Here is a 12,165-nt window from a genome sequence, read left to right as displayed (position 1 = left end):
CTCTGAAAATAACATAGTTTTAACCAAGGTTTTAAGATCCACAACATGGATATTTGTGTGTTGTCACTAAAATGTCATTAAAGTAAGGCTTTGTTAATAGTGAAATTTCAAAGGGGACCTGTTATGTGTTAGCAGTGTGTTCACTTTTATTCATTTTGCAAAAGTGCAGATTTCCATAGAAATTGGCACTGTTATAAATTGACCCTGCTGTACACCATTGGTTGTTGTTTAGATAACTAGTCCTGCTACTTCCTGTTTTTTTAGCTTAGTAGAACCAATGGTTGGGCAATTGCCTAGAGCACCTGCTTTGTGAAGATTTTTCATTGAGTTGCATTAGGAAGTCTGTGATTGGGCAGCCTAGAAAGTCTAGGCCGGGAAAGAAGAAGGCTTGAAAAGGCTGCCGACAAGAGTTTTGCAAACTGTTTTTTTGACATACCCCCAATGAAGAAATGCGTAATTAAATGTATGTATGTGTTCACCGGGGGCATATCTATTCATTTCCAATTTGGATATTTTCACTTAAAATTTTCTTTGAATTTCTAACCATTTACAATGCACTGAATAGCACTGACAGAGTAGTAAGGACATTTTAAACTAAAGTCATAAGAATTGCAAACTAACCTTTACCAGATTTTCATTTCTAATGGCTATCAATCAATTCAGGATTTGTATCCTAGATGAAATCAATTCACATTGACTTTTATCACAGCACAGCTCAATCCTCCTGCCTTGTTGATGAGCCAAAACAAGTGGGACATTTTAAGTATCCGGAGCAACTTCCTGGGCAGATATACGATGCAGATACTCAGTGTAAATGGCAATTTGGATCAAAAGCAAAACAATGCAGCTTGACATTTGTAAAGGTAAGAACTCGATGTTCTAACACAATATAGAGATGTTAATTATTATTTCTGATTAATTATGTTTACATCTGTCTACCTTTCATAGTGTTACATTCTCATAATAACGTAGGCTGCAGGAAAAGACTCAACATTGGTTCATCTCTGTTACTGTTGATCTACTAGAAGGCGAAAAACCTAATTTAGATCCATTTCCAATTTTGTCCAAAATGGTTAAATAGTTTATTGTTGACTGCAAAATGGCAATCATCCTTTTTCTTGGAATCAAATAGATGCTAACCCACATCGTTGAATATTATTTTTTTTCCAAAAAACAACCAGACATTGTTTAAAAATATGTACATTATCTGATACAACAGCAGTCCTGATCTTTGTTTTTCTTAATGCAAAAGACACATTACTCAAGGGGAAATCTTTTTTCTTCAAGTCTGAACAGATTATCTTGTGTCCTTTGTATAGTGCTATTAATGAAGAGATCACCAGAGAGACGTTTCTACTGGCAGTACTGACAGTATCTTTAATTGTTCCTACACTAGTTCTCTTTTCTCATTCACTCCTTCACACACTCATTCACCACTCACATTGTCAACTTTCATTCACTTTTTCTCTCTCCCTGTTACCTAGTCGTATTCCCTCTCAAATCATCAGCCTTGCTTTTCCCTACTCTCATTTCTTTATTCCTTACTGCTACAAGTGTGTTTTTTGGTGATAGTCAAGATAGTTTTTATATGCATTTTCTTTTAAAAGATTAATTAGTTCATATGTGATCTTTTACAGCATATGCTTAATTTTTTTTGTAGGACATATGCAAGTCACTTTGGTGCCACAAAACAGGCCACCGATGTGAGACAAAGTTCATGCCAGCAGCTGAAGGCACTACTTGTGGAGTAAATATGGTAAGCTCTAAATATCCATTCAGTTATCATCAGGTGATAGCAGTATCTAGATTCTAACCCTAAATTCTCTTTGACAGTGGTGTAGAAGAGGATTATGTGTTAGATTTGGAGAGCATGGTCCAAGAGCAGTTAATGGTGGATGGTCAGATTGGTCGTCATGGTCAGACTGCTCCAGGAATTGTGGCGGTGGTGTTATGTATCAGGAGAGGCACTGTACCAATCCAAAGTAAGAAGTAGGACTTTTATTTACACTAGAACATGGTTTGTTTAAAGTGGACCTGTGAAGAAAAAAATTGCACTGCTTTGGTAGTTTGCCTCAGACATTGGTGTAACTATTGACACATGTATGTATGTATTATATGTTTTATTTATAGAGTGTTAAAGCTATATTTGTAACTTTGCAAGGAACAATATCATACAGGGGAAGTACAGTAAATTAGTTATACAGTTTGTGTACGCATATCCATACTTTAACATCACTTAATATACATGTAGTAACTATATAATATATATCTAAGAATAGTTTTTAAAGTGCTAACATATGTGCTAAGAATTTTAAATGTTATATATATATATATATATATATATATATATATATATATATATATATATATATATAAAGGCAAAAAAGGTTAGCCATCTAGTGATTCTTTGCAAAAATAAAACAAATTTTATTAGTGATTAATTTTTTGAGACTTCCATAAAATCATATATATAAAAATACAACATGCAATAGAACATTGAAGTGCACTTGCCCAAAACATTCATCCCCTAGACTTCGAAGCTTGCATGTAATCCGACCCATGGACGTTTATTTGCGCGTATATCACCGCCCCAATGCCACCTCCTGGAGTGTACATTGTTGCCATGAAGAGCCAAACGCTTCCAGCGTGATAGCCCCGTAGCTAATGGGCAAATAGTACTCAGCCAATGGAAAGAATTTAAGTATTTAGATAAATTATATATTATAATCTGCAATTCAGGTCAAGGATATCAAAATGCCTCTTAAACTAAAACGACCTCTGAGATTTCTATAGGTAGACTCAACACCCAACTGGCACATCAAATAGCTTTATACAGGACACTCAGCCAGACAGCACAAAAAATGCAGGTATAGTTGTTCCACTGGTAAATAGGATACCATCCACAGATACAAGTGAACTCTAGAAGACTGGTATAAAATATTATTTAATATATATATGTTATAATTTTTTTGTATTCTGTGCCTGACCAGCACCGGGCAATTACTTTCTAATCCAGGAGGGCAAGCATATATATATATAAAATCCTGGTTCCCCGCACTCAGTTTAACCGGTCTTGTTCAATGCCTCGGTGCAACAACTCCAGCCTCTCCATATATTCCCGAAAGAGTGCACTCAGAGGACTTGAATAAATTTCAAATAAATGCTTTATTGAGCAATAATGTGCAGAAATATGCAGTTCAAGTCATATATATATTCAGTTCAATATATATATATATATTACAGTAATACCTAAATTAGTTGATAAAATTAGCACACATATTTGGGTTTATTTTGTGTGTGTTTATATATATATATATATATATATATATATATATATATATATATATATATATAAACACACACATATATATATATATATATTTGTTTATATATATATATAAACAAAATAAGCCCAAATATGTGTGCTAATTTTTCAACTAATTTAGGTAATACTGTAAAATATGTCAGATACTTGCAGCACAAATAAGCAGGATCAGTACAAACAAGTCATCAGCAGTGGTTTATGAATTGAGATGCTATTACGATATTTGAAAGAGCAATGAGATTAAAATATCGAATTGAGATCAACTGAGGTACCATTTCAGTAGCTAATAAAGTTTAACCACTGTTTATTAAAAAATCAGATGTTTAAATCCTTTTTTCCAGAAGGTCTTGTGATGTACTGGTAGGAAAGACACTCAATTAATGATTTCATTAATGTCCCAAAATACATAACTTACCTAGCAGACATTTTGTCTGTATTGCTTTGAGGTGCAGCCTGTATTGCTTTGAGGTGCAGCCTTGTCTATTTTCTTTAATGGTATAGCTTTGACCATGTTTAACTACTGAAATCCAATAAAGCACACTTTTCCGAGCAAATCCTGACAGACGTGTGTGAGTGCCACTTGGGTTTTAAAAATTTTTTTTTTCAACTTTAGAATGTTAATGTGCCACTTGGAATTTAAAAAAAATGTTTTAAACTTTAGAATGTTAATGTATTGTTGATATCTTCTTGTTTTAGACCACAGTATGGAGGTAAATTTTGCCAGGGGTTGAGTCGTATTTACCAACTTTGCAATACCCATGCCTGCCCTCCCAGTACTCTTGATTTCCGTGCCCAACAGTGTGCTGAATACAACAGCAAGCCATTCAGGGGGTGGTATTACAAATGGAAGCCATACACTAAAGTTGAAGGTAAGTAACTCAGTGGTCCATACTAACCCAGAAAGATGTATAAGATAAGCACCATAAGATATTTGTCTTCCCAAAACATCACTGCACTGCTCTATGATTCTCTAGTCTTGAAAAGTGACCTTATGTCACCTGAACAGTCTGTAGGATGACGCCGTCTCCTGAATTTGTCTTCTGTACTGTCACACTTGAATACATTTGGACACAGTGTTTAGATTGCCTCTTAGATGTCCCTCTTCCAGAATAAATAAACCAAGCTTGCTACACACTCATCATATTTGAATTACTTAGTTCCTTTTACTATTTATGTAGCTATAAATTAATTGAATTATGGTCCACAAATGAAATTGGATGGAGATCTGTATTATGTTATGCTTCTAAAAGACCCAAACATTATCTGCCAGTTCTTTTAACACTTCATTTAAAATCTTTGTTTTCACAGAAGAAAATATCTGTAAACTCTACTGCACAACAGAAGATTTCGACTTTTTCTTTGCACTATCCAACAAAGTCAAGGATGGAACCCCATGTTCTCCAAATGGAAATGATGTCTGCATTGATGGAAGTTGTGAGGTATTAAATACTGTGACTCTCACATCCCATTTACCATTACTCCAGCATATATTTACTGTTGTTTTTTCATGTGTTATATGATATATAAGCAATGTGATGGAACATGTCTAGAATATGATATGCAGAATATCATGTAGATTGTGAGACATTTAAGATGTATTGTTTCAAAACGAGATGTTTTGCGGTAGTGTATGCACTTGCTGAAGGTATCTGGAATAGATGTTGTCCACAAACCTCTGCTTTCAAACATTTAGGAATATACACAAAATTGGAGATTGTGGAAATTGATAAAGGTAGATTGGGTTCTGATCCAATAGAAACAAACTGGGAAAATTGATCAACTCATGTATTATAAAAAGAAAAGATGGGGCAGCGCTATATAACAGAGGAAGGGGGGGGGGGGACACACCTAAAAAGGGAAGTAGGAAGTAGGACAAATGAAACTTAAAACAGATGTCTACTCACATAAGATAGAGCTATAACCAGCTCTAGGTAAAACAGCATGAAGTGGTAAATGGTAAATGTTGAGGCAAATCACAACTGGATAGCAGTGAGGCATTTAAAGGACCTAATAGTGATTGGAATGGAACAGCGCTACAGTACTGATCACAGAGGTGGGTGGAGCTGCACACCTGAGGGGAAGGGCAACTCTCAAACCCTTCAAAAAATCTGGGAGACCAGGAAACAACAAAAATACAGGGTGTGCTAATGAGAGATAATATTAACAAATGAGAGATAATGTTTACAAATAGAGTCTCTGAAAATAGAAGGTGGGCCTTGAGTAGGTCTTCTGATGTTCTTGATCAGGTCCTCAGTGGTTAATATGAAAAACAAAAGTAAACACAAAGAAAGACCAATAGTGCAAAACCGTTAGGAGATGGTGTCACGGACAACACAGAAATAGAAAAATGCAAACTCACAATCGATAGAGCTATGCCCAGCTCTAGGTAAAACAGCAAACAGTGGTATTTGAAACTCCCCACATGTAGGATATAGCTGGACAATAGGTGATTCTGCAATACTTTGTACAACGTCTCAAATACGCGTCAGCATATAAAATACATAAGAATGAAGAAAAAAACAAAAAAAACAATGGTGCAATAACGTATGACACCTGCAGCTACAGACAAACACTGAAGTCCTAAGAGTGCCAACTTACAATAAAAAGAGATATAACCAGCTCTAAGTAAAACAGCATACAGTGGTATTTAAACTCCCCACATGTAGGATATCCTTCTGGTGATGTATGGATGCAGGATTTATGAAAGGCAAAAGCACAAAAGACAGCCCATAGTGTACTCAGTAGATAAAATTGGTGCTAAAAGGTAAAATGAAACGTACTTACAATATATAGAGCAGCGGCACTGCTCTATGAACCAGGCGTGAGTGGAATAATGCCCACCTAAGGATTTCTTTTGTAGTACTGGATTTTTTAAAACAGTAAAAATCAGCCAGGATAAAAATAGCAAAAATAAAAGTAGAAGGACTGACCATAGAAATATAGGTAGTCTAAAAAGTACTTTTATTATAACAAGATCTTTTTAGCTCAATAGCTCTATCAGTTGTGAGTTGGCATTTTTCTATTTCTGTGTTGTCCATGACACCATCTCCTAACGGTTTTGCACTATTGGTCTTTCTTTGTGTTTACTTTTGTTTTTCATATTAACCACTGAGGACCTTATCAAGAATCTAAGAAGACCTACTCAAGGCCCACCTTCTATTTTCAGAGACTCTCTTATATTATCTCTCATTTGTTAATATTATCTCTCATTAGCGCACCCTGTATTTAAAGGACCTACCCAGTCTCCTATAGATAGAACAATCTCAGTTTAGACAGGCAAATTTCAAAAAGCAAATCTCAAACCAATGCCCAAGGTCAAAGCTGAAAGCTTAAAACAATACGAATCTAGTGAAAGAAGAGACTAGAGGATAAAATGATACAGTAATATGAGTACAAAGATAGCCCACATTCTCTTATTTATTATTGTATACAGCTTCAATAAAAAGCTGCCAGTCGAGGGTCTGCTGAACATACATCTGTCTTGTTAAACATAATTTTACAAGTCCATAAAAGATCCATCTATATCCAACATGTACAAACACTAGACCATCCTGAAGCGTAACCAAAATGATGAATAATTTACAATACAGCAAAAGAAGGATTTTAACTAAGTACTTAATTAATTGCCTGCATTGTAATTTGCATTATCTGGAGTTGAGTAAAATATCATTTTACAGAATGTACAAGCTAGAGAATGGATTTTAATTTCAGGCCTTGGCTCTGAGACAGCAGGAAGAAATTAGCCGTTGCATCCTCTGATATGATATGTTCCGACATTCTCAGGCTTCTAACATGCTTTTTTTATTTTGTGATTCTGGTGGCAGCTTGTAGGGTGTGATTATATTCTTGGATCAAAAGCAAGTCTGGATGCCTGCGGGATTTGTAAAGGTGACAACTCGACATGTACATTTTACAGAGGGCAGTATCTCAACCATCATAAAACTAATGGTAAGGATCTTTTAATATTTTGCAAGACAAAAATGTGCATGTAATAATTCCAGCTTCTCACATTTTTAATTTTCTTAAATTACCTCTCGATCCTTTTGTCTGTCTCTACCTGTCTATCCATCTGTTTGTCTATCTTTCTACTTTAAACAATATTTAATATGCCTGATACTAGACAGGTGTACCAAAGATCAGATTGAGTATTTAAAGGATGCTATAACAAACTGGTTTCATACCGACTAAGAATTTAGATCGGATATAGAATAAAACCTTTCCCGATATAATAAATGGTCTATTCAATAAAGTTTGTTAGTAAATGTAAAACATTTTGTTTGAACTTTGCTAGCTGCCTCTTATCACTGGGGTCACTTTCGATAGAATACATGCTTTAATATTTTATAAAGGGTTGGCGTATAATTCAAGTGACAGTTTTATTCTATAATTCGGAATCAAGAAAATCCATTTTGTTGATTTGCTCGTTGCTTTGACCAATCACATTTGGCTTGGTAATTCTAAAAACGTACCAAGTCACCCGATCTACCATGACGATGAACAATACTAGTTTACAAGGTAGTTTATAACTGGTCATGTAGTAACAGAGATTCTGCAGACCTGCTGGAGATACGTTTCTCTCTAAAGTTGGATAGCCAGTAGAAAAGTTAAAATAGGAATTAATTTAGTTTATTTTTGTCATTAAATGTGACTGCTCAGAGGGAACGCAGATATAATGTATATTCTTTACAGTACAACATTATGACATAGTAGGTTAACTTGCTTACCAAGAGCTTTTGATGATCTGCTAACTATTATATAATTGTGTTATTACAGACTGCCATGGTAATGGTAAAATTTGCTTTTATCTTTTGTCTAGAGTATTATTCCATTGTGACTGTACCAGCAGGAGCAAGAAGTATCCACCTTTACGAACTTGAGACTTCAACAAGCTACTTTGCAGTTCGTAACCTAAATAAAAAGTATTACCTAACAGGAGACTGGACCATTGATTGGCCTGGAAAGTTTTTCTTTGCAGGCACTGTTTTTAACTATCAACGATCTTACCAACAACCTGAAAGCCTATATGCAGCCGGACCACTAAATGAAACACTAGTCTTGGAGGTAGGTTATCTCTCTTCATTTTAAAACAAAGTTGATTCTTTAACATGGACATGTGTCGTTCTCGACTGCTTCTTGGGGTTATTGATCTTTTCCTAACCTGACATGAACATTCCTATAATAATTGCTTCCATACTGCTGCTAAAATGACAAATCTCCTTCTTTGAAAAAAAGGCAACTAGGTGGAATGAACCATTCTAAGTAAACCCAATGGAGCGCTAATATTTGAATATACACTTACCTCTTTTATTAAAGGGGAAATATAGCTGAAACAAGATAATGTGGCAAAATATAGTGCAATATGCCTGAGATGGTTGGAGTGGTTTAAGGTGTATAGAAAACCCACTCACATGGAGCAGAGCCCTACAAAGATAAACTCAAATCTCATCCGCATGGGTATATTAAGGCAATACCAGACCTCTTCTGTATATGCACACAGGGAACGAGATAAAAAATGAATCAAACGCCTCTAGTGTATTATCCTCACCTTTTTAAGAGACAATTGTATCAGGCTCTAAGTATAATAGTATATGTGCCTTTAAGAGGGCACAGCTCTTCTTTACTATGGAGCAAGATATGCAGGAACTCACTGGACTTAGTAAAATGGCTAATATATATTATGACAATATCCTACTAGCACTAGCACTTGTCTGTACTAGACTTGTACTAGGCAAGAAAATGTGGCTTGGCCAAACCATTTTTCCTAAAAATAGAAAATTTGGCTTGAAATTCTTAATGAACTTTATTATGGATTTTGATAATACCACATAACAACTACTCATATCATTTTACCTGAAATATGTACCACTTCTCAAGCTGCAAATATGATTTTGGGTTTCTTAACCCCTTAAGGACCAAATTTCTAGAATAAAAGGGAATAGTGACATGTCACACATGTCATGTGTCCTTAAGGGGTTAAAAAAGCAGAATTCGTACTAATGGTAAATTGCATTAATTGTTTTGTGCCTCTGTAGTAAAGGAAGCAAGATGAATGGTTAGAGTTAGGACCCACTTAGGGGGGTCTGCCTTGATGTTGGCAGGTGGGCTTATCCTCTCATGGCCATTGGAGGTAACTAAAAAACTCCATTTGTTTAAAAATACATAGGGATTAAGGAGAGAGCGCAGGTAACTTGTTTTTCTTTGGTTTATACATTCTGACCAGATAGCGACAGTTAGTAAGTTTTACTATATAGCATGTAAACCAGATCCTATATAGTGTTAATCAGCTCCAAAAGGTTATTCCAATCACCATGACCACATTAGTGATTTAAAGTGGTCATGGTACCTGTAGTCTGTATGTACAGCATTTTGATATGAAATGCTGCACATAAAGATCTTAACCACCCAGGTGTAATTACACCTCTGGCAAATTCATTGGAGCATCATTAGTCATAATTAAGCCCAAGATAAGATCAGAAAGTGAAAAATAAAATAAAGTAAGTAGAACGATGTACCATGTTAACCACCAGTAATGTTATAAACATACATTTATTTAATAAAAAATAGATCAATTGTAACAAAAATCCCATGCAGTGAGGTGTGGCTAGGGCTGTAAAACAAAGTGATTTAACCCCTTAAGGACCAAACTTCTGGAATAAAAGGGAATCATGACATGTCAGACATGTCACGTGTCCTTAAGGGGTTAAGTAATGAATGACAGAGAATTGAGCAGTAAGACTGCAGGGACATATTCTATTCATCAATTCTGCTTCATTAAGATAAGGTTGTTTTTGGTAACTATAAGGTCCCTTTAATATTAAAATCTGTATCTTGGATAAAAATGAAATTTTATGTCAATAGTGACATTTACTGACTAATTTCTAAATAAATGCAATAAGGATCAAAACTGCCCCATGATCTGTGCTATATCCTTAAATCCAACATGTTTCTCTTATAGCAAAATTCATCAATAATTTCCAGAGGTGCTTTATGTGAATGGAGTATGTGATTTTGTGAAAAGTGCAGATTTCAATAGAAATTGACACTTTAGAAATTAACGTAGATACATCTCCTTTACTGTCAATCAGTCCTGTTACTTCCTGGTTTGGTTAGTTGAGTGGAGCTAAACTCGAAAGGCAGCAATTGCCCAGTGCACCTGCCTTGCAAGGACTTCTCATTGAGCTACAGTGGAAGCCTGTGATGGGACAGTCATAGAAAGTATGGTTGGGGTAGAACGGGAGGACTTGAAAAGGCTGGAGACAAGAGATCAGCAGCTTTTGATATTTTTTGATAGACCTTAATAAAAATAGGCATCATTAAATGCATGCATGTTCTCATTCTAAGTAAATCTACTGAACAGCGATGTCGAGAGTGGAATGCCCCTTTAACAATATACAGTTTTTTTTCCCTTCTACCTGATGGGTAAACCCTTTCATTTATGGTGGACTGTAAAAAATGAGTTTGGTTTATATTTGCTGCTATAAGTAATGCAAGTTTATATTTTACTTTACTTTTCCTGGTAACTTCCAGAATTGGAGTCTGTGGTTTAGAACTTAAGAAGCTGTAAATTTTATAACTCTGCCCTGTGGTCAGGCTTGCTGTGTGTTGTGTCTCAAGTCAGGTCGTTAATGTTAAGTAGACCTTAAACTAAACGCAGAACCTGGCCATGTTTAGAGTAGTTGATCACCAATTTAAATTTAGGAACAATTGCAGTTTGGCCAAGTAGGTTTTGCATCTTGGCCAGTTAAGTAGGCTGTAGTCCCGGAGGTCCCTACAGCTTGAAGGCTTTTTATATGATTGACTCACAGTGCAGCCGTTTAATGTGGAGTTGTTAGGAAATGGCTTCATTTATTATTTAGGAAATGTTTAAATTACCCTTTGGATCAGTTCCACTAACTCTTTATAAATGGAAATGCTACGGTAGCTTCTAACAGAATTTTTCCCATTTCTCTGTTATACTTTTTATACGGATTTTCATGCTGAGTACATTACAGAAAACTGTAGCTTGTCAATATATTATGCAAATTGAATCTACGGTTATCACTGCTGCCAAAAAATATGCTGGAAAATTTGGCACAGTGATGCTCCAAATATTTTATGCTGTGAAGGTTTTGGATTTCATTTCCCCCATTTAAAATACAGCTTTTTTGAATGATCTGTTGAAAATGTTTAACCCATTAATTTTCACCTGCTTCATACCTTTAAAATTTAAACATATTCGTCATCCACGACAACAGATGTTCTATGACACTTATACTTGCAATAAAGTGCAACTTAAGATTTACAAAAATCAATCAAATGTGTTGTACCCTTCAATAAATACAAAGAAAATAGATGTTGGTACAACTTGTCTTGTTGATTGACAGAGAGTTGATTTTGGAAATATGAAGCTCATTCTATTGTTACAAAAAAAAAGGAGAGGATGGAAAACCAAATCTTGTCCAGTTGTTGCAAAGTGAGTAGAGGTTAGAAAGACAAGGATTGACTTATTGTGGCCGAGAGATATGAGGCTTACTGTTGGAAAATCAGTAGAATTTGAATGATGAGACTTGTCTTAATGTTGCAAAGGGAGCTCAGGGAGCTTGGAAAGATGTGTTTGCCTTATTAGTGCAAAGAAAGTGCAGGTTGAATTGTTACTGCCCTAAATACTCAACTTGTAGCCTGCTGCCTCTCCAATGCTTCTCGCCCATGTTGATGATGGAGGCCTTACCATTTTTTTATTTGCTCTTTGTTTTTTACCTGTGCTATATTTTCATTGCCCCTGCCCTCTGGTACCCATGCCTTGGCTTAGCCTGTCAATTTATATACCAGTAAGTGTCCCTGTACAAAACACCTAACCAAAT

At 35.4% G+C, this 12,165-nt stretch overlaps 1 protein-coding gene across 1 annotated transcript in view; it reads left to right on the top strand.

Moving 5' to 3' along the window:
- The window catches only part of ADAMTS18 (ADAM metallopeptidase with thrombospondin type 1 motif 18), a 68,299-nt gene that overhangs the window by 44,530 nt on the left and 11,604 nt on the right, over window positions 1–12,165 (top strand). Inside the window, exons 10-16 of the mRNA XM_063438542.1 lie at window positions 710–863; window positions 1,661–1,756; window positions 1,834–1,982; window positions 4,022–4,194; window positions 4,634–4,764; window positions 7,150–7,273; window positions 8,142–8,386. Coding sequence (XP_063294612.1) covers window positions 710–863; window positions 1,661–1,756; window positions 1,834–1,982; window positions 4,022–4,194; window positions 4,634–4,764; window positions 7,150–7,273; window positions 8,142–8,386 — 1,072 coding nt within the window. The remainder of the gene's footprint in view (window positions 1–709; window positions 864–1,660; window positions 1,757–1,833; window positions 1,983–4,021; window positions 4,195–4,633; window positions 4,765–7,149; window positions 7,274–8,141; window positions 8,387–12,165) is intronic.

The sequence above is a fragment of the Pelobates fuscus genome, chromosome 12 (genome assembly GCF_036172605.1).
Source record: "Pelobates fuscus isolate aPelFus1 chromosome 12, aPelFus1.pri, whole genome shotgun sequence".
Lineage (NCBI taxonomy): Eukaryota > Metazoa > Chordata > Amphibia > Anura > Pelobatidae > Pelobates > Pelobates fuscus.
This window is presented reverse-complemented; position numbering and strand designations above follow the sequence as displayed.